Source organism: Passer montanus, unplaced genomic scaffold (genome assembly GCF_014805655.1).
Source record: "Passer montanus isolate IOZ18808 unplaced genomic scaffold, ASM1480565v1 scaffold143, whole genome shotgun sequence".
In the NCBI taxonomy this organism is placed as follows: domain Eukaryota; kingdom Metazoa; phylum Chordata; class Aves; order Passeriformes; family Passeridae; genus Passer; species Passer montanus.
The window spans coordinates 1-23,027 of NW_024361275.1; the positions used below are offsets into that span (position 1 = coordinate 1).

Here is a 23,027-nt window from a genome sequence, read left to right on the forward strand (position 1 = left end):
CAGGAGGCAAAATTCATGTTTCCTGAATCTGTGCCCTGGTGATGGAAAGTGGAAGCACAGTGGAGCACACAATTCACCACCCCCAGGGTGCCAAGCCCCAGGCACTCCTCTGCAATACCTCTTAGCACTCATGTTCCCTGCAGGATCTGCTCTAGGCACTATTTGGAATTCGGCTGACACAAAATCTTTCAGATTGGCTGCAGCTTAGTTTCAGCTGCCATCCTCCCACCCACTGGTCACTGCAGCTGTGCTCTTCGTTAGAACCTTTTGTCAGCTGCCACTAGATAACTACACAGTGAAAAGCAAGGCTGATGAAAAAGGGGTCAGAGCCAGCTTGTATGCCAGACCCTTTGCACAGAAAACGTGCTCCAGAAGCTTCCCCACCTGCCTTCCAGGTGCACTGGGGCTGTAAGGGGAGGAGAGTACAAGCATGGCATTTCAGGGAGGAAGAACTCCCTGTGAGAACAGCACAGCAAGACAATAAGGTGACAATAGGATAACAACACAATGCACCCTGTTCAGTGCACGGTGTCACCATGATGGGGTGAGCTGAGCAGCAGGGCAAACCACATGTAAAACCACATCCTGTGCCTGCACTGCACTGCTGTTCCCTGCACTGTTCTCTGTGGCACGGTGCACAACGGGTTGTACCTGTATCTGCCAGGGGATGTGCTCAGGGATCCCACCCTATTGTTCCCTCTCTCTGTCCAACAGCATTACCCTGCCCCACTGTCAGCTCATTCCACCCTAGCAGGGACAGGAGAGACCCTCCTGCCTCACTCGGGTCATCTTCCTTGCCCTGACCCTCTGCAAGAGAAGGACCCTGATCCATCAGGATGGAGCTCAGCAGAGGTGCCAGGATGGGATGAGCCCGCATGCTGAGGATGCAGGCGGGGCTGCTCACACTGCTGGGTGTGGCCAGCAGATGTTTTTGTCTTGGTTCCTCTTTTCACCAGCTCCAAGGTGCAAACTCAGCAATATCATCTGTGTCACACAGGCAGTGCCAGACTCCTCTGGGGATGGCTGGGTGACTGAGATCTGCAGAGTGTGACAAGAGTCTGCAGGCCTACAGGGCCCTGTTCCACTGTACACAACACAGGCAGATCCTGGTCTTAGTGTGCACCTTGAAAACAAACAGGATGCCATGGTTGCGCTTGCTGGCCTGGGAGAACAGCTTCAGCAGGGATCTGGGCAATGGGAAGACACTCTGGGCAGGAGAATATCCTCTGCTGCAGTTTTAGCCCTTGTTTTTTGTGTGACAGTGTGCCGTGCTTACACTCTCTGCAACCACACACGTTTTCCCTTGGAAGCAGGCTCCCATGACACCTCTCACAGAGTACAGAGCCTGGTGCCACTGCACATCAGCAATTAAAGTCTCTGGTCCCATTCCCTGTACTCTGTCACAGCCACGAGATCAGCTGTTTTCTCTAGCCTGCATCCACCCAGGTACAACACCACAGCGGAGCGGGGTGACAGGGTTAGATGCTAGTTTAATGATTTTTATCACCTATCTCCAAGTTTAATGATTTTTATCACCTAGCTCCAAGAAAATTAGTTTAGACAAATACTCCAAGACAGATACAGAACAATGCAAGGTCACAGTTCCTGCACCCACAGCTCAATTGGCAGACAGTGCAGGCTCCTGGGAGGACAGACAACATGCGAGCCTGCAAATTTCAACTGACTCTGCTGGCATCAAAGTGTGCAGCCAGGGAAGGAAGAGCCTGGCAGAACCCTGGGCGTTGCCTGATCCTTCCAGCACCAAGGAAGTGCATTAAAGAGCAATCCCAGAATATGAAAAGTCCTGTCCCCAGACTCTCCTGGATACCCAGAGGCTCAGCTCGTGGCTCCCCAGGTCTTGGTCAAGCAGCAGCACCCATCTCCTGTGTGGTGAGGACATGGCACCTGACACTGGGCCAGGACAGATGGACACCTTGTATTTCCAGCTCCATGGAGGAACACTACAAATTCTGCAGAGGCTTTCCCAGCACCCCAAGCTTTGCTGCCCTCCATCCCCAAACAGAGCTCTGCCTAACCACAGCCCACTTGGTGGACTTGGGCCCCAGTGTGGACGTCAGACTTCTCTGACACAGCTGCTGTATCCTGCATGCCATAAAGCTGCACAGGGGCTCTGCAAAAGGAGCACAGGAAAAGCTTCTCTTGGGGGCAAAGGAGGGAGCACTGCTTACCTCTTCCCTGGGGTTTTCCATAATGGTCGGGATAGGGCTTACCACGCTTTTCTGCTGCCAGCAGAGTTGTGAGGAACAGGAGAAACATCCATTGCAGGGCCATGTTTGCCTGTGCTCCCAGGGCAGGACTGAGGTCTCAGCTACCCTGGCTGCCTCACTGCACACCCATCTGATTGTGAGTGGTGCGGGCACGGAAAGGAAACAGGCACGCAGAGAAATCACATATGGTGCAAGAAGCTTCCTCACTGGAGAAGGAAACTCCACAAGTGTCAGCACTGCCTTCTTTCTCTTTCAGCTCCATGATGCTTTTTCAATCTTGCTGTCTCTAATTTCTTGTCTAAAACCACAGTTTTTAGGTCTTCTGTCAGGCCCAGCTATTAACCACAGCTGAGTTGCCTCCTCTCCCAGCACAGATCTCAGAAGGACTTGTGAGGTGTTCTGGTTCATGGCTGGGCTTTAGCAGGAAGATGTGCCTTCCATACTCACCCAGATACTCAATCAGTGACTACAACAGGAGAATCCTCACCTTTTTACTGCCTTTGTAAGGATTGTGATAAGGGACTTCTGAAGGTCAGAAGATCTGGATTAGCTGGCAGTGTGTGCCATGGATGGGAAAGCCAAGGTTTTGGCAGGAGTCATTGGTTGCTCGTGATTGGCCTGGGAGCAGATGCTTTGGCAGAAAGGTACAAGAACTCTGGAAGCCTCAAGCTCAGCTGCTGTCGCACACTGTGTTGTCAAAACGTGGTGGGAGCAGGAATGACCATGAAGGGGTAGGGGCTAGCACAGGCAGTGGAGCAGAAAAGGGACTGCTGGTGAGGCTGTCTGTGCAACTGGAGGCTGGTGGCACTGGCCACAGTAGCAGACCCAGCCATCAGTGGAGGTCCAGGGCAGCAGCTCAATTTGTGTTTCCCCAGCCACCTTGTTGAATGTGTCTGGCCTGCATCCCAACTGAAACAGAGAACTAGGAGAAAAACAAGCCTTCAAGTCTTCTCAGAGGCTTCACAGCCACGCTGCATTCCCCTGTGATGGTTCTCCTCTGTTTTGCTCCTCAGCAAGGGCTGGTACTGTCACACCTGAGGTCAGGCTCTGCTTTCTGCTATTTCTACACCCTGCAACACTTCTATTCAGCAGCACTGAGTAGGCCAGTGCAGGGTGGCCCTCTCCAAGTATATTCCCCTAGCCACACCCAAAAACTAACCCTGAGCAAATCGTGGTAGAATTTTTGTTTTTTTCTTTTTCTGCCAATATACGAGCTGCCTGGGTGCAGATACTCCTGCAGTCTTTTACCTCTCAGGCACAGCGCAGGAGACTGCCCAGCCCCTCCAAGGCTCAGAAAACCAGTCTCCCTTGTCTATGTTTCACTTCTTCCTGCAACAGAGCTGTCAGGGCCAGAAGTCCCCACCTCCATGAACCTGCCTTTTTATTTCCTTTGCTCAAATATGAAGCTCATCCATAGAGAGTTCACTGTACTCAAACAGATTTGCCCTAGAAAAGGTGTCCTGGGGCTGCAAGTGCATGGACCGGATCCTGGCATGGCAGCAGGGCACAGCCTGGGAGGTTCTTGGGAGGTAGGTGTGCTCTGTCTCAGGTGTCTGGGATGTTTGGGGAGTGGAGGGAAGCAACTGCTGCTCTGCCTTCAGCAACAGCAGCAACTCAGAGGTCACCTCTCCCTGCCCCTTTGTGCGTCTGGGCCTTTCAAGGAAAAAATTGAAGAGCTGCAAAAGCAAATGGTGTCAGTAGGAATAGGTTCTTCAGCTTGGAAGGTCTTTGCAGAAGGAGTAGGAGAATTCCATAAATTAAAAAAGTCTAAAAAATTCACATCCCTGGTCCCACTCTGCAACATTCCCAGCAGAACCATAGCTCTCAGCTCCTATGTTACCAGTATCTGGCATCTCTGAAAATCCTTCTTGGCCCCACATGAAACCTCAAAAGCCATGGACGAAGGAAGCTGTCAGAAAACTTTCTAATTCTTCACACTTCCCCTTGCTCCACATCACAAAAATTCAGCCTTGAGTGTAACCCAGGCTCTGGCAGGGAGGATAGAGTGGTGTTGCAAATCAGTTCTGCTTTCTCCAGCGGGTCCAACGTCTTCTGGTCACACCAGGCAAAATAAAAGCCATACAGAGAGCTGCATCCAGCAGGTCTGGCTCAGCTGGAAGGATGGGCAGGCTGAATCTCAGCAGGTGTAGGCAAGGAGCTGCGTCCTGCTGCAATGCCAGGGTCCAGGCATGTTGCAATGCCAGGGTCCAGGCATGCTGCCAGGAGTGTGTCCTGTTTCACTACAAATCTTGCAGTGCTCTGGCACTGGAGCCATTTTTGCAGCAATCGTGTCACCCCAGGGACGTCACTCTGCTGCGAAGACACGCTCTCCTGTCTATCCTACAGACACTGTGGCAGATCTGGAGTTCTTGAAGTGTTTGCAAAAAGGGCTGCTGGCTGCTTCTACAGTCTGTTCTTTGCTCACTTTTTTGTTTGCCTTATCAAGAATTTACATCTTATCTCTCAGATACTATTTTTGTCCTCTAGACATGACTTCTTCTCTTTGAAGGAGCCTTTCTCTTTTGAATAACCTCAGGCCCTGGTCATTATTCCTGCTGTTTCGTCTCTACGTTTTGATACCAGGAGCTCTGAGTGGCTGCCTTAACTCTTTCAAGGATTGCTGGACGCTGTGACCGTGCTGCTTTATCTGTTTCCTCATTTCTACATAATTCCCCTTTTTGATGCTGATTAAGATATGCCTAGACTTTTCAGTCTTTGTTAATTATGTAATCTCATGGAAACAAAGCATGTTCTGGCTGTCACCAGTAGGCAGTCCTTTCCTGGAAACATGCTTGGCCCATATTTCCCATACAGAGCTCAGTTCCCCATCTTCCTCCCACTGTTGTGGTGCAGGTGGAAAGCCACACACTGACACCTTGCTTGCCCCTGCCTGGTATTGCAAACCAGTCATAAGAGGGCTTGAAGACCAACAGCACTAGCACTATACCCTGCTCCTTTCTTTCATTTGGGATTTCTGTTCCCAAAGGTGTATTCATGGTGCAAAGAGGTCTGCATTTCTCCTCTGAAGCAGGGGCCCCATCACTGAGGCCATACCTTGGAGAATCACAGAATGAGCTGGGCTGGAAGGAACCCACATGGATTATTGGGTCCAAATTTTAGTTGTGCACAGGACTTCGGCAAGAGTCACACCATGTGCCTGAGGGCATTGTCCAAACTTCTTGACCTCTGACAGGCTCAGTGGTGTGTCCACTTCCCTGGGGAGCCTGTTCTGGTGCCCAGCGAGCCTCTGGGTGAACAACCTATTCCTAATACCCAACATAAATATCCCCTGACACAACTGCAGGCCGTTCCCTCAGGTCCTGTCACTGTCACCACAGAGAAGAGTTTACCAGTGTCTGACAGGTCTTGGCCTGCATCTAGAATCAGTGCTTGCACACATACGTGATCCTCCCCTGCATGACACTGTCCAGGAGAGGTATCTGCCTTGCCAGCCCTCCCTGACATGGAACACACACAGCTGCTTGTCAGACTGGCCCTCACCCCACGAGTGTCCCAGCCAGGGAGAAGGGCCCTAGGCCGTGAAGGCCGCTCATGGGCAACGCCGCCACCGCGGTTCACTCAGAGGAGGCCTTGTGGGTTTCAGTGCACAGCTGGAGGCACTGAGGCACAGAGGGAGTCAGAGAAGGGCTCAGGGGAGGAAATCAGTACAGCAGGAGACAATTTCAGTGCCGAGCCCCAGGATGGGGCTGCGAAAGCAGCACTGTCCTTCCTCCAGCTGGACAAGGCCTCGGCCCTCCTGGCCTGCTGCCGCAAGTCCCTTACACTGACCAGGGACCTGGGAAGTGGCTCCTGTGACTTCGGGTTGGGACAGGGGCAGTGCAGGGAGCTGGCCTGTCCCCAGGTTAGACTGTAGCTGGGCTGACCCAAAAGCTGGATGTTCAGCTGTTTTGAGCTCTCACACAGCTCTCAGGGGTTAATATGAGCTTGTACATATTATGATGACTCCAGACTAGTGGCCACAAATATGACAGAGTCACCTGCATGCCTATCCCCAACCTGGCAGACCCTGCCCATCATGGTGCAGCTGCTGAATGGAAACTTGTGGGATTTCAAATGTTCAAGGATGGGGCCAGACTGAATGGGCCTTACAGCAACTTGCTTTGGTGAGTGGCATCCCTTCCCACAGTAGCAGGGGTAGAACTAGGTGATATTTAATGTCCCTTCAAACCCAAACCATTCTTTGATCTATTAATTGTGTGTGTGTGTGTGTATCACTGCCTGCTGCACACTTACAGTGTGAGCATGGGATCTGGCTGCCAGGAAGGACATAGGAAGGAAAGGCATTCCCTTCTCTCTTCTAGTATGTATCCAGCCTTTCCCTCAGACATGTGCATTCCAGAGTTCCTTCAGCACTGGCACTCAGGGTCCATGGTCAGTGACTTTGACCTGAGGATGAGCCAGCTCCTGATGGCCTGGGCAGAGAAGGTCTAAGGGGACCTGTCAGGAACCCCAGCACTTGACACCAGCAGGTCCCCCTCCCTTAGCTGGCACATGTCCCTCATATTGGCATGCACATCTGAACTCCCTAAATCTGTCCCAGCCCTGCTGTCACCCCACAGCTTTACTCCTGACAGCACTGGGTCATGGGGGTCATCCCCCCCAGCTTCTGTACCATGCAGAGCAGATTCCTGTACCATGAAACTGGGCTCCTTTTTGCTTCCGACATGATGAATCTTCTGCTCCCAGTGTTCACCCACAGAGCCCAGCACTTCTTTGCTAAGACCTGCTTTTGACATCTGAAAGGAAGCCAGGAGCAACTTTGCTAAGCAGCAGCTCAGTGATACCTGCAAAAGGAGGAGAGGAGGACACTGCTGCTGCTTAGGTATCATGAGACAGGCAAGACTGACTGCATCTTGGTGCTGCTCCAGAGCTGCCCCCAGCCTGGCGCAGCACCTCAAGACATATGAAGGGCCTGGACCAGCAGTGTCCCCAGAGAGCAGGAGCCTCCATTATGAGTATCTCTGGACACCCAGTGTCTCTTCTTCCTGCTTAGCATGACCCTGACAGAACTCATAGGCCCATGTGCCCATCAGGATCCTACAGCTGACCCTCCAGGACCAGGCCACCAGCAGGGCCACCCGGTCACAGCTCCAATACTGTCCCATACTGTTCCAATGTCCCACACACATTGCTGTGTATGTTCAGCCTTGCAGGATTCATGGGCTTTTTGCCCTGTGGCCAGTTCCTTGCTGCCATAGGCTGTCTGATAGCCACCAACCTGGCTCTGCGTGACTTCAGCCAGACGACGCCAAAGAAGACCTCAGGAGCTGCAAGTTTCATAGCAGCAATCCCACATCCAGCCTCTGACGCTGTAACCACCCCTCTGTGCCTCCCCGGCATCCAAGCCAACCCCAGCAGCAAGTACCCAGGGAGCTGCTCAGTGTCAGTTCCCACAATGCAGGCAGCTGGAAATCCCCTTTCCTGCCCCAGGGCTGACTCAGCACCCTGGGAGGCTGTTTGCCAGCACATCATCCCCTTCCTCCTTTGGGCCAGCCAGTGCACGCAGGGAGAGCAGCCTGGCTCCATGGAACTTGTAAACAGGCCTGACCATTGCCCCCTCTGAGAGCTTAATCAAGCAGCGCATGTACTGGCCCTGCCTGCTCTGTGCTGCTGCCGGCCAGAACAGGAGTTTATGCCCTGACCATTGCCCCCTCAGAGAGCTTAATCAAAGCAGCTCATGTACTGGCCCTGCCTGCTCTGTGCTGCTGCCGGCCAGAACAGGAGTTTATGCTGCTTCAGTTGTGGATTTTTTTCAGCAGTTTTGATGCACGGCACCTGTGCACATCATTTGTCCTTATGGATGCAACAAACTCCAGAATGGTGTTCTTGCAGTGAAGCCTGGAGTCATGAGCAATGTTCTTCCCTTCTCCTTTTGAGCTGCTGAGGGGTAAAGAGAAGCAGCTCTTGGGGTTCATAGTGGACTTGAAGGCCCAATGTTTGTTTTGAGACTAGGTTTAGAATCTGTGGAGTCCTTCCTTGTGAGTGACCCACAGCCACTGAAACTCATGGCCAGGTTGTCCCAGACTATGGGTCCCAGCCCACAACCCCTCCTTCCCCTTCACCTTCACCTTCACCTTCACCTTCACCTTCACCTTCACCTTCACCTTCACCTTCTCCTTCCCATGGCCCAGGAGAAGCACATTCCAGGCTGAGATGGTGTGATCTCCTGTCTGAAACCTGCTTGGGTGGCTGAAAGCAATGCAAAAGGAACCCCAAACAGTGCTGCCTCCCCAAGACATCATCATGTAGTGCCCACTCCCCCCACCCCTCAGGCCTGAACTGACAGGTCTGACTGCTGGGAGCAACCTGTGTCCCCCTGAAGGTCTGGTGTAGGCTGTGGTGAATGCAGGAGGAAGCCTGCAGTGCAGTGTCCCAGCAGAGGTAACCCACAGCCCCTTCACAAGGATGTGCTGAAATAATAATAAGTCTGCGTAGCAGGGAGCTCAATCAGCACCTTTTTTATTAATATGCATCATAAATAAAGAAATAAATAAAGGCGAGACACCTCATTCTAACAGGGAGATACAAATTAAATATGGTGCAACATCCGCTAAGCGATGTACAAGCAGGAGGTAACCTAGCAAGACCAGGGCCCCTTGCCATGGTGAAGCCAGCCCAGGCACGATGCTGTGAACAGCGTCAAGCCGGCCATGGCACCAAATACTGGCATGGCCTTTCATTAACACTGTTCCCCACCTGACAGGCAGGTGAAGATCCCCACTACAGCAGGCGGCATGAACATGGCAAGGAAGGGGTTGACTGGCATTGCCTCTACCAAGGACCCCAGGACCTCCAGTATCCCCTTGTGTTTGTGCACAACACTTATCCCCCCCACCCCACGGCACTGCTCAGCAAGACCAGAAACCCTGTGCCAAAGGGAGCACCACCCCTCCCTTCCTCCCCAGGCTCCCCAGCTCCCTCGAGGAGCACCCCCAATCTACTTGCTGAGAGCACTGCCCCCAAATCCCTAGCCCAGACAGGGACCCTGCCCTCATTCCCTCCCCTCCAGCGCCCTCCACTGAGCATCCCAGGGCTTCCCAGGCACCGGTTCCCGGCTCAGTGTGGAGGACACACGGCCTCCCCCCAAAGCACCCATCTCTGCACAGGGTGGCACTACCCATCCTGGACCTACATAACACTGAACAACCCCGTGCCTTCCTCACAACCCCTCACACCCCTTTGCTCCACACTCACACACATACCCCGTCCCCCTCCCCTGGCTGTGGCCACACACAGCCCCAGCCCTGCAGTGTGACAGGACACTTGTCCTGGTACAACCCACCAGGAGCCACTACAGCACACTAGGACAGGGATGCTCCAGTGTGAGGGAGCCTACCTTGCAGTGCCCCAATAAACACAACCCATCAGCCCAGCCTCGCAGGGACCCTGCCAGCGCAGGGTGCTCCCACCTCTTCAGCTGAGGATGCCGGGGATAATGGAGGCTGCAGACTGCACTGCCACCCCCAGGCAGGGGACGGCCAGCACCCTGTACCCTCCAGCATCCAACAGCTGCGCAGCGGGGCAGCGCTGCCCCGGCAGGGACTGCCTGGGCTCCTGTAATGTACAAGTCCATAGCCTGTGGGTGCTGCAGACAGTGTGGGGCGGAGGGGGGGGTCAGGCGGTCCCTGGTGTGGCTGCATGCATGGCGATGCCTGGCAATACGAGGTGCAGCTCGCACAAGACCCCGGGGGGGGCTAAGTTGGCCTTTGGCAGCTGCACAAGGAGGAGCAAGAAGGAACCACCTACGGTTACTGTATTCTGTAATGGCAGGAAAGGTAAGAAACTAGCAAGAAGCTGTGTTTGTTCCTCTGGCAGGGTAGGCTACCCCAGAGGAGCCTCAGCAGCCCAGGGAACTGTGCTTGGCCTCCTAAACGTGTCAATAGTCCTCGTCCTCAGGGTGGGTGACGTACATGATGGGCACCAGTCCCTTCTCGGAGCCAAGGCTGCACTGCAGCCAGTCACCATCCACCTTGGAGATGACCTGCAGAATATCCCCTTTGTTGAAGCTCAGTTGTCCTGCCTCGGTGGCAATGTGATGGCAAAGAGCTTTCACCTCACTGCAGGCAGAAGGAAAGTAGGGTTAGCTCACCTCAGGACACCCACCCCACCCAGGGACCCCCACAGGCCCAGGGGGAGAGGAAAACAGCCCCAGCTTCCCTCCCCAGCCAGGCTCCCAGCTGCCCTCCCAGCTCCCCATCATGTGCAAATTGCAGAGTTGCGGTGGATCGATGCACAAGCTGCATCAGTGCCCCAAATCCTTCTGTGGTCCATGAGTATAAAGGGGGCCAGGCAAACTGCAACAGGCAGAGCCATGCCACCTTCAACCTAACACATTCCTGCACCTGCAGGACTGTCCACTTGGTGTCACTCACCAGGTAGGGTGAGGAGACATCTCCCGGACTGGTCGTGCCACAGCAGGTGCCTCGGGTGGTTCTGGATGGGGAGCGTCTGGCTCTGGGGCTGCTTCACGCCACATGCTAGCCCCAACTGTCTGGGCAACCAGCTGGAAGACAGACTTGTCCAAGCTCAGCCAGCCGGAGGGCAACCTGGAAGGAGCAGACAGAAGCAGTCAGTGGCAGGAAAGCGCAGCCGGGGAAACAGAGCAGGTGCTGTCATGGCAAGGTCATGCTTTAGAGGTTTGGCTTTGTGCACTAAGTGCACTGTTAGTGCCTCAGGTCTCCAGGCAAGGAGGGCTCAGATTAAAACCACAGCCTGGATTGGGAAGGACATTTCCAGTGGTCATTTTTCAGGAGCAGTAAGGGTGTATAGAGGGAGAGGCAATGCACAGGGGTCTCAGCTACTGGAGGCCACTTCACCCTTCCCCCACACCCGTTGTAAGCAACAGGGAATGGCTCTATGTTCTGTTCTCAACATGTGGTTTTGGGAGGGATGGGGTGATAATGGAGCCATGTAGCAGGGTTTAAATGCCAAGGCAGTTACAGAGCTCAAGCAGAGAGGAAAGCCTGTGAAATTGATTGAGCAAGGATATGAGAGGAATTAAGGCAGGCTGGCAGGACTGAGCAGGATTACAGACCCTTGATGTACCACCATGGTGTAGCCCAGAGGTCAGCTCATGGCATGACTTCCACCTGTACTGCCATACTCCAGGTTAACCAGCCCTTCTTAGCCCCAAACCACCACAGCCCTTACCTGTTTGGTTGTCTGGGCTCTTTTTGTACCTTCCTGGACCCAAACAAGTGTCCCCACTTGATGGGCTGGCTGCCCTCTGATGCACTGGTGCTGCTGTCCTCCTGGGGGGCTGCTGCTGCTCCCACTCTTTGCTGAGCCTCCTTCTCCTTGCTGCGCTTTAGCTCTGTAAGCACAGAGTCTGGGGGGCTGCCCATCCAGAAGGGCCAGCTCCGTTCCTTCACCTCTTCGCCGACCACTACCTGCTGGGGCTTTTCCAAGGGCTCTTCCACAGCTTCAGGACTTGGCTTGCTGGCTGCCTTGGGCTTCTCCTCCAAGGTACCCTCAGCAATGGGACAAGCCTCTGCACCCTCCACCACTCCTTCTCGGGGAGGTGGTGCCTTGTGGGTCTCCACTGACCTGGGTCCAGGATTCAAAGCCGCTTTCTTCTTCTCAGAGCGGATGAACTTTGAGCCTTCGGCTGAGCTCTCAATGTAAATCTGAGAGGTCTGCATGAGCTGGTACCACCAGCCTGCCTGCTTGTCCTTCTTCCCCTCCCACGTGCTCTCTCGCATCTTGCTCTGCTCTTCCTCCTTGTCACCTTCTCCGCAGGAGGCTCCCACTCCCTTGACCCTCTTTTCACTCACATCTTGCTGTGGGCTGTGCCCTGGTGAGATGTCACCATCTCTGGCACCCCCCTGGCATGTTTCAGGGGTGGTGCTGCAGCCATCAGGATCCTCACTGCTGCCCCGGGTCCGCATCAGCTGCAGGGTGGAGTGCACGGAAAGCAGCAGGTCCTGCTTCACACGCAGCAACTCCTTTTGCTGCTGCTGCTCTTTGCCCATCTGCATCAGGTGGTGCTCAAAGAGGAGGTCTAGGTTGAAGGGCAGCAGGGAGAGAGGCTGGAGGAGGAGCAGGAGCTCCTCAAAAAGAGGTTGGCACACACTGTGAGACAGGCACAAGAAGCCCACTGGTTGGTAGTGTGCCAGGATGATGTCTGTAGGAAAAAATACATTAATTAGAGGAGATACTCTTGCCACCATTGCCAAGCCACCATGAAGCTGCTGAAGCTATGATGAAAGGAGATGGATATGAGTTTTTGGTCACAGTGAGAGGCTCAGGCCTGGGTCAGGGAGCACCAGATGCTCTGTGATGTCTCAGCACACTGGCCGAGACAGAGCTTTCCAGTTGTACCTGCAGCCAGGACTTGCCTGGCAGACTATCAGCCCAGATGACCTCTGCCACCAAATGCCATGGAAGAAAGATGGGAATAACCTGACAGCCGCAGCTTTTGTTCACACTTCCAGGTCTTAATGATGGTCTAATAGATGGCCGTCTTCTGCTTCAGAAAGCCAGGATAAGCACAGACCCTATTCTATTCTATTCTATTCTATTCTATTCTATTCTATTCTATTCTATTCTATTCTATTCTATTCTATTCCTGTTTTCTATTTCTATTTCTATTCTATTCTGCTATAAAACAGATACATCCAGTAAAATCTGCTTTTTGTATGTCAGGTTTTCCTTTCCATTTCTTCCTATTCTCCATGCCTCAAAAGTTTCAGGTAAGTGTGCACATCTCCAGACATACAAAACTCTCAGGCAGTGGGCAGGGAATATAGAAATTTGGGGAGGCATAGATCTGATCTCCTGCAGATAGTTTGAGGGATCTGCACTAAAAGCCTTGGGTACTAGTTGCAGGTGGGAAGGAGAATGGAAGTCCAGGTTCAGGTGGAAGGAGCTGCATGATGCTTGGACTTCCACCTGGGATCTCCCTGCTACATTGAGACTGTGTAATTGATTAGTCTTTCACCTCAGGGCAGAGAAGAGAAGCCCAAGCTGAGAGAGCAACAAGAGAAACATATTTCCACCCCAAGCTGTATTTGTGTGCAGAGTTTGGCTCCCACTGCAGCCCACAGCCTTCAGGCTCTTACCTTCATGGTTGTAAAGGTGGTTGAACCAGAACTCCAAGGACCGGATACTGCAGGAATGGAAAATTGGCAGGGTAAGAAAGAAACAGGGAAAATCTGTTAACCCCATTCATCCTCACTGTTCTGCCACAAGAAGTGTGGCTGGAAAAGGGCGTTCACAAAGCATGAGATTGTGAACCTCAGGGAAAGGACAATGGCTTGGTCCCGCCAGCATGCCCTGATCACAGACATCCAGCCTGTCACTGAACATCTACATGGCTTTACACGTGCAACTGGAACCATGAACAACCATGTTTGCAGCAAGATTCCTCACTGTTTGGCTCGTATGTCCTTGACAGAGCTTTGTTCTGCTGAGAAGAGGCTGCTGTGAATGAGACAAATGATCTACAAAACTAAGACCTAAGACCACTGCTGGTGGCTCAGCCCAAAATATGCCAGTGGGGGAGAATGGGGTCGCCCTGTGGGCGGAGAGCAGGGCAGAGCTTGTTCCTGCTTGGAGGAGTTCTACAATATCTGGAAATCTTGGGAACTCTGTTGCCACTGCCAGAGCTCTTGCTGACCACCAGAGAGGATCAGGGAAACACTATCCTAGCAGTCCTTATTGCTTCACCCACAGAAACATATTGTTGCCTTCCTCTGTTAAACATTGCAGAGTGTGCAAATTCCTTATGCAAACTAGAAGGGCCAGTCTGGAGTCCTGGACCAGGGCAATTTCTCCTTCAGAGCCTCATGCCTTAGGATACAGCTCCAGGAAACAATGGTTTAAAGAGGAGTTTCCAAGAGTAATTCATGCATATATTATGTCTAACCTCGTATGAAATTGGACAGACAGAGTTTTCTCACCTAATGTTTTGGGGCTAAAACAGTCTGACCCTGTTCTTCAGTTGGCTACAGCCACTCATTCTCACTCCTGCAAGGAGTTCTCTGAGGCTTACAGCTTCTTCCTTCCCTAGCCTGCTTCTGGGAAGTGGCTTCCTAGATTCTTAAGTTTTTTTCATGGTCAGCTGTGCCTGCAGTCAAGGACCAGCAGCTGCTGCCAGCCCTGGGCAGGGACGTGCAGCCACCCCAGGGTTCCTGCTTACTTGAGAAGGCCGAAGATGAATGCGTTGAACCGCATGGTGTGGTTGGTGAGCTCTGTGTACTGGCTGATCTTGCTGTAGAGGCTGTGAAGCAATTTTGTAGAGGGCCCTGTGGAGAAAAACAAATTGTTGAGAGTAGCTGTGGTGACCAAAGCCAAAACTGCACCACAGGATGAGGCATCAAGGCAAGACAGAGATTGTGTGGGTGTCCATGTCTGTGTGTGCACTGCCCCTCCACCACACCAGTGTGAGCTCACTCCACACCAACACTTAGACTACACAAGGGAGATGGGCTGTGATCCATCCCAGACCATCACTCCAAAACTCCAGGAGTGTTTCATTACCACAAGGACCTGCTTCCCACACTTCAGTGACAATCACAGCCACTGGCTCAAAATCAGTGTGAAAAGAGAATATTGTGGTGTGTGCTTATAATTTGGGGTGTCTGCCATCAGAGAGATAACTGCAGAGCTGAAGATTTGCCAGAGTCAGGCAATGAGGCTCCCCAGTATGATGCAGAAACCAATGTGGAAATAATTTTGTTGGGTTTTTTTCTCCCTTTTTTATTGGTTTGGCCTGTTATGGGAGAATTTGCAAATTTCAGGGGAAATTACAATGAATACTTGGGAAGAATAGTGCAGTGTGTCACCCTTCTTGCAAGAGATGGTACATGTGCACCCTGTTCCGTGCAGGAAAATGGGTGTTTTGCACTGCCATCCTTAGAGCCAACCTTGCCCAGCACTTCCCAACCACAACTACCACAGGCACTGCTGCACAACACCCATACCTAGCTGGGTGGATGCCTCCACCACGCTCCAGGGGATGTTCCTCCTCTGGCCGATGATCATGTCCAGGACGTAAGCCTTGAGCCCATCACTCAGAATGTCCCGGACAGCTGGACACAGGTATTTCAGGATGAGATGCCCCACATTGGGGCTCACAGAGCTGTTCCCTAGTTTGGCCTAGTGGACAACAGGAACAGGGAGAGTGTTGCTAAGTGTTTTCAAGGTACAGATGGATGGAAACAGTTCAGCCCCACTACAGACACCCAGCAAGCAACTTCCAGGCTCAGCGGTTCCTTGAACATGCTGGATCTTTGCTTTCACTCCTGATGCTTCATACACCACTTCTGGATTGCTCTCTGCAAGCTCCTCCCCAGGCTGGGAAGAGGCAGTAATTTGAAAAAAAAATATCCTAGACTGGGAAGAGGATATCCCAATTAGAAAGTAAGCCTGGCTCTCCTGAGAGGGATAACAAGGCTCTCCTGCTGGAGGAAGAAAAGAGCTGGGGATATTCCTGCTGCTGTAGATTTTCTTGTAGCTAATTCTGGAGCAGGAAGCACCAACCCACAAAGAACTACCAACACTGAGGGGTTTTGGAACACTTAACTCAGTGACATGTCAAGCTCTACCTCCTAGAGATTACTATAAATGAACAAATAAGGGCAAAATGGATGGCCAGAGCTCAGACTGAGGTGAAAAGGAAGCATGTAAGAGCCCAGCATCAGCAGAGCAGGGACACATTCTGCTGCTTACAGTTTTTGAGCTGCCAAGGGGTATATCCAAATGGTCAGGCAATGGTGCTCAGGGCACAGATTTCACCAGCTGAGCTGCAATTATACTGACCAGTTGGCACAGGTTCACAAAAGCCCTGAACTGAAACTGAACTTGGCTCAGGAATAATCCCGTCAGATCCACTGAGCACGGCAGCAGCAGGGATGGATGCTGCCTTTTGACAGGTGAATACTCAGCCCCTGGCACACTGATATATAAAGAAACCCGAGGTTAAAACCACAGCATTGCCTGGTAAGCAAAGTAATGGGGGAATGTTGCAATTATTTCCCAAACCTACACTGCAAGTATTGGAAATTCACAGTGAAGCCCTAAAAAGCCATGGGAATCTCAATGGCTCCAGTTATGTTGCTCAGCAATCTCTGCATCAACAACAGCCGTAATTAGGACAAAATTACACTGGGCTCTGAGATAAGATTGAATGGTTTTGGAATCTGTCCCAGTCAGGTTTCTCCTTGGGAATGGCATGCCAGGGGAGTTGTCGTGTCCAAATAGTGTCACATTGCTGCCCAGAGTCGCCTGACTAAAGCCAAGTATTCAGCACTGAGAGAAGGCACCACAAACATGCTGGGTGTCACAGGACTGCAAACAATGCCTGGTACAAACACAAGCAAAATTGTTCTGCTTCTGTGTGTTATTCTAGAAATGGGGGATGAGGGAGCACAGGCCAAAGACAGCCAGCTCGAGGGCAACCTAGATGCACTTCTGTGTTATTCCAGAAATGGGAAATGAGGGGAGCATGGGCCTAAAACCACCAGCCCCTTAGATGTACTCTAAATACTCTAATGTATTCATGGTAAGGGCTACCATGGGTGTAACCAACTCCCCCAGATGGGTGAAGTCTGATGCACTTTTTTATCATTATTAAAATGATGCAATATCTCATATTAAAATGTGAGATGCTGAGGGATCTCTAGGGGACACTGCACTGTACCCTGGTACTAGTGCCAGACCAGAGTCATATGACATGTGAAGGAGGGAGACACATCTCTCCATTCTATGAGAAAAAAGAGCTGGGGTGCTGCATCAGACCAGAAGGGCAGCTGATCTGCTGTTTCTTCTTATAAAAAGCCATAGTAAGTACATAAAGAGTTAAACCAGAACAAACATACATAATACTTGCCCTTATACTTTCACAGCCTACAACTACTTCCAACTCAGAGTCTAAGCTGGACATTATATGTTTAATAAATATAATTTACCTGGGTTTTTCTGATCTTCCTTTAAATACATGTACTTACTGCATCATGCAGCAGGAATTGTCATAGATTTACTATCTGCTGCACAGTGTGCTATCACCTTTGTTTGATTTGTTCTTGGTACTCCTGCCTTCATTAGATAACCTGTAGTTTTAGACTGTTAGAGAATGGAGAGGCAATCTTGCTCTGTACTCTCTATGCTACCCAGAATGGAGTTGGATGCAAGACATACCTTCACCCCTGGATCCCTGCTGGTTCCAAAGTGAGCCACAATCAGGTCAACAGCAGTGTTGATAGCCTTCACAAGACCTAGTGGAAAACAACAGGTCAAAGAGCTGCCTGAGGGGCTGCTGGAAGATTCTGACAAAACACTGCTGGAAGTAATCAGACAGGGGCACTGCAACCCCATGTCTACACACAAGCCCTCTCTACCAAAAAACATGCAGAGACTCTCCTAAATCCTCACCAAAACTCTTCCTGCTGGCTCCAGCACTCACCTATCAGACTGCCAGCAGGACAACCTGTCAATATTCCCAAGGGACAGGGAAGCACCTCCACACCCCCTGCCCTGAGACAGCAGACATGGGATCTGAGGCAATGTCTTCTGCTGCCTTGATGCCACAGGGTGGCAGGGCAGAAGCCTTGCATTTGGCAGGTTCTGTCATGACTTTCAGCAACAAGCCAGTGGTGTATAATGTGTCACCTGCACCAGGATAATGTGAGAACAGAGCTGAAACAGAAGGGAAAGCTGCCACCTGGTAATCATGAGCACATAGCTGACAAAGGCATGGGAACCCTTCTTGACATCCCTTGCCTCTGAAATGATAACAAATCAGCTGTCAAGTCCTGCCAGCCCTGCCTCTAGCATGGATCCCACCACAGCCATATCTCGTCCTGCTCTGGAGTCTTTTCTCCCACCTTTTTATATAGTTGATACAATTTTATACTACTTGTGTAGGACTGAACAGACTTTTCACCTAAATTACAAAATCTCAGGTTAGCAAATCCACAACATCACCCAAATACTCATAGGTCTACCTTTGTACACAGAGCCTGGGGTGGCAGCATGCCCTGGCTTAGAGTCACATTCCTGTGCCTGTCTGCCCTCTCTGCCCATTCCTGTGCACCTAAGATCCTTTCTAATCATATTTCCTGGGACAAGCAGTTCAAACACACTTCATGGCACATTACATGGTCCACCAGAGATGTACGGACTCACCCTTCTTCTGCAGCAAGTCGATGGAGATGGACTCTGTGTTGCCATCTGGGGAGAGGCAGAACTCAGCAGGAGGTTTCTCTGCTAGCGAGAAGTAGTCAGGGAAAAAGTCATTGTAGGTAAGCTGGAGTTGCCTCATAGACTGTCCTGCAGGGATAAGACAGAGGGACAAGGATCAGCCCCAGTCCTGCACACCGAAGCAGCAGTTTTCATGCCACCTGTCCTCTGCTGGAATAGTGAAGCTACAGGCTTGGTGCTACCCCAGCAGTGGTTTGCAATGTGTGCCTGCACAATTGATCCCCATGGCCTACCCAAAATCCACCTCCAGCTTGACTGGGGGCCCACAGGCTCTGGAAGATGCTGTGGGAGGTTCATTCTCACGGGCTAGGGCTAAGGGAAACCTTGCTGCACCTGACTCCCCATGCTGCTGCAAGCAGAAGTCAGAAGTCAGCACAGAGAAATCATTACTTGTTGAGCACAGGCATCCACAGACAACAGCCTGCATGTTTGCTGCCTGTTCTCTGGGATGGCCTCTGTTTTCAAGGGGTGACATACACAGGAGCTCTCCTATGTGCTTGACTTCCATCTGTTAGACTCTGTGCTATGCATTTTCGCTTGAAAAAAGATAGAGAAAATGTTTTGGTTGGGGGAGTGAGATATAAGGCTTTGAGGAATTCCCTCCATGGTTTGAGGCTAGCCTGCAGAACGCTCTTCCTCCCACAGACACTGTTCTGCTCACAGGAGTGTCAGAGGTTCAGTCAAAAGCAGCCTTCCCCTGTCAGCCCTTTCTTCACAGGTTTTAGAGGACAGGGAAGACCTCAAGGGCAAAGCCTGGAGAAGACAGAGTCCTGTGAGAGTCTTTAGTGTTGTCAGCTGCCTCATGAAATCTACAGCTCAGCACCCAGCACATTGTCAGGGCTAGGGCAGACGGTCAGGCACCATGGGGCACAGACCTGAGATCTCCAGGGGCCCCTACTCCTGTGTGAGACAAGCTACAAGCTAACCACAGCCCAGGAGCACTTACTGACATCTAAGCGGGCTCTTGTGCCATTCACTTTGCCCTTCAACCCAGCTCAGAGCTGGACCTGACTGCTCTCAACTCATGGAGATATATTTGAACCACTGAAGCAATTTTCACCTCCTCATGGAAAAGGAAGGCTCCACAAATATTTGAACCACTGAAGCAATTTTCACCTTCCTCTTGAACCCTTCAGCCCAGCTGTGAAGAGATGTACCATCCCTCCTGCTCTGAGCAGTGATGAATCCAAGTTTAACCTGAGCCTCAATGAAACTGAGCCTGAATCCCCAAGGTCACCTCCCAAGACCCCCCAGCAGAAAGGCGGTGCGCACCGTTCAGCTTGCAGTGGAAATGGCTGGTGCTGAGAGCGCCAGGGAGCTCAAAGACGGGGTTGCCCCGGTTCAGCCGAGGCTCTTGCTGCCTCCTGTCCAGGCTGCCCGCTAAACTGGGCAGCCCTGAAACGCGGTCCAGACCCAGGGGGTTCCTCCGCCTGTACTCCCGCCACTTCAGCGCTTGGGGGGAGAGGTGGTTCGCTGGGATGCCACGGGCAGTGAGCACCAGACAGGATGACGAGAGCACATGGGAGGATGCGGAAGGGAAGCAGGAAGGGAGAGTAAGAGAAAGATGGAGGACAGAGAAAGAGAGACAGCACATTACTCAGAGGTCCAGCAGCATTTCAGGACACTAGCACACGCACATGAGACAGGTGGATGCCACTGCCTGGCAAAGCAGGACAGGGGCCTGCATGCCTTGGTGGCTGCAGGCACAGAGGCAGCAGGTTTGGGGTGCAAGCACCTGGCACGGGGTGCTGTAAGACCAGCAGTCCACACTGCCCTCTCTGGAGACACAGTGTAGGAGTTGGGTGGGAGGGACATGCTCTTATTGCAGGTCTTCCTGCAGCATCCAGATGCAATTTTACCGTGGTCTATGGCTATAGGAAATGGTGGCACTATAGGGAGCAGACATAGCTACAGGGAGCTGCAGATGCTCCAGACTAGCAGGTTCTGCAGGATGGGTACCTACCATTGACAGGCCGTATTCCCATGCTGCTCAGGGGACCAGAGCTGCTGGTCTCACTGCCACTTCTCCAGTGTGAATCTGCATGGCCTCCTACTCTGCTCATGGACATGCCACCCACCGTGAGGGGCGGGAGGGACCCACTGTGGAGTCGGTATTCGGAGAGTGGTGGGCTTGGCTCAAGTGGGGCCTCCTTCTTGGGAATCAGCTTGGGGTTCTCCTTTTGCCTCAGGGTGTCAGCTTTGGTGGCTTTGGAGGGCTGCATGGCACTGACAGCAGGAGATGACCTCATGGAAAGCAGGTTAGCAGAGATGGGGCAGGACCTGCTTCTGGGGGGCTGGCTGTCTTCAGCTCTCTCGGAGGTGGGCGAGGAAGAGGAGTCCACGCTTTGGAAGAAAGGCACGTTGCATCGCACGGGGGAGTAACTGCCCAGCGGGGACGGACGGGTTGTTTCGGGGCCAGGCTTCTTGATGCCCCCATCAGCGCGCGAGGCAGCTCCGTCTGCCGAGCGCTGGGTCACGAGCGTGCCGTGGGCTTGGCTCCCCGCCACCGCCGCCTGCTCTGCCGAGGTGGCCAAGGCTGAGGACTGGGAACTGGAGATCTGCTGGCTGGCAGGCCGGCTGCTGGACAAGCTGTAGAGCTGGGAAAGGCTGGAGGCGAAATGGCTGTGCAGGGCACGCGCCTTGGGTGGCTTGCTGAAATGGTGCTGAAAAACAAAGGGCTGGATGGGCAGAGTTGTGGGACGCTGGTCCTTGCTGTAGCGTACCACAGGCTTGCTGTCTGAGCCACCACCTTCAGGGAGAGAAAGGGGAAAAAAGTGTGAGGAATGGGCAGAACAACAATCACCAAGCAGAATACAGGCAGAAGGGAATGTGCTCTGATGTAGGAGGAAGAGGATAAGCTAGAGACCAGTTACAGAGTGGTTCAAGTCTGAACTGGTTACACACATCAAGAGCTGGCAAGGTAAAAGATAGGTGGCCCCAAGTGCAGAGTTCCAGATGTTTGGAAGAGCACAGCACTGCACCAGGACCTTGTCTGTCCTGGTAGGGCGACCAGCTTCACATCCTTTCCCAATCTCTTGCCCCCTGGACAGCAAAAAGCCATGGGATCAGGTGCCTGCCCTTGAGATGCTTCTACCCAAGCAGTACCACAAAGCCAAGGCCCAAGACTTTGTAGTAGAGTCAGCTTTCTCATCCCAAAGGACTGTCCTCTCCCACATGCACTTGCACAACCCAGCACAAGCACTACATGCAATAGCACTGCAGCTCTGAATCCTGCACACAATATACTGGTGCTGTTGCAAAGGCTGCCTGCTTCCCTTTCTCCCTCCCTCTTCTTTTGCCTGTAACTGCCCCCACTTTGGAACACAGAGCTTCCTTCATCCTTCATGCCTCTTCTAGACCTAAACAGGACATTCTCAACATTCCACCTCCAACCCTGGAAAGTGCCAGTCTGCTCCAGCAAATGACATGCTAGAATGTCCTGAGGGAGTGTGGTGGGCTGATCTACATGCCTCCAGCTCCTGATGGAGTCACAAATATCCTGAGGGACACATCTGAAGTGTGACACACTATGCATTCAGTGCAAAACACACACAGCACTGGATGTGTATGTGGGGCTGACTGAGATCCCTGATCAGCCCTGGTGTACCCACTGCTTGTGGGGTATTCCAGACCTTTCTTCCTGTTGCCAGCTTTTAGCAGGGCTTGCTCTGCCTCTAGCCCCTCTCAGAACCTCTAGGCTTGTACGCTGCTCTGGGCTGGAGCACAGCATATATACCTCCATCTCCAGCTACAGGCAGGAGCTTCCTGCACAGCCCTGATGCCTGTCTTGCTGTCACAGTGCAGAAGGAGGGACCCCATTGGCATGGTGGGCAGCAACTGCTGGGATATATTACCCTGAAAGCTCCTGTCTGCCCCCTCCTCCCTGAGCAGGGCCTGCTCCTTCCAAGCCCTCCCTCTGAAGCTAAGAGGGCTGTTGCCATGCTGCCCTCTCCCAGCAGAGACCTGTCCTCACTGCCATCCCCCACCAAGCACACATTCAAGGCTCAATAAACAAACTGGACAATAACTAAAAACCTTTTGCTCCAAAGGCCAAAATCTCTTCCGCCCCTGCCATGGCAATGAACCACATGTTCTTACCTCCTGCCAGAAATTTTCAGAATATTAAGTGGAGACAGTCTGTTAAGGCACAATAGTTTTTTTTTTACATAGTAGGGGCTATTTACAGCAGTGGTCTGGTTAGAAGCATTTTAGAAAGGCTTTTACCTGTGAAGCAGGTATAACATCTGCCTAAGGCAGAGGCAGAGGTCTCCCACAGTGCTGGAGAAATGGCCATACTTCCAAAGGGAATGTCACACAGCTTCCTCATGAGAGCAAGTGACAGCAATATCAAGGTGGAATACAACTCACAAATTACAGGCTTCTCCACAGAGGTAACTGTGACAGTGGCTCTCCCTGGGAACCCTTGCTGCAATCCACAGCACTGTGGGGGGGGGCATGACCAGGATATTCCAGCAGAAACACACAGATTAGACTCTGTGGTACTCACACTGTTAAGGCCTAGCAAAAACTGTGTGAGCTTCCAGGACCTGCATGGAAAGGAGACTGCTGGCTATGCCT

General features: G+C 52.2%; 1 protein-coding gene across 8 annotated transcripts in view; it reads right to left on the reverse strand.

The window, feature by feature from the left end:
* Positions 1-8,683: 8,683 nt before the first annotated feature.
* RUSC2 (RUN and SH3 domain containing 2) overlaps positions 8,684-23,027 on the reverse strand; it is a 58,571-nt gene continuing 44,227 nt past the window's right edge. For 7 of the 8 annotated variants that reach the window (XM_039700709.1, XM_039700708.1, XM_039700715.1 and 4 more), the window contains 10 exons: positions 20,413-21,198; positions 19,722-19,922; positions 18,375-18,518; positions 17,388-17,464; positions 15,173-15,347; positions 14,389-14,494; positions 13,310-13,356; positions 11,400-12,372; positions 10,622-10,795; positions 8,684-10,306 (listed from right to left, as the gene is read on the reverse strand). In XM_039700709.1, the coding sequence (XP_039556643.1) occupies positions 10,126-10,306; positions 10,622-10,795; positions 11,400-12,372; positions 13,310-13,356; positions 14,389-14,494; positions 15,173-15,347; positions 17,388-17,464; positions 18,375-18,518; positions 19,722-19,922; positions 20,413-21,198 (2,864 nt within the window). In that variant the 3' untranslated portion in view covers positions 8,684-10,125. The remainder of the gene's footprint in view (positions 10,307-10,621; positions 10,796-11,399; positions 12,373-13,309; positions 13,357-14,388; positions 14,495-15,172; positions 15,348-17,387; positions 17,465-18,374; positions 18,519-19,721; positions 19,923-20,412; positions 21,199-23,027) is intronic. The other variant, XM_039700712.1, reaches the window with a different exon arrangement.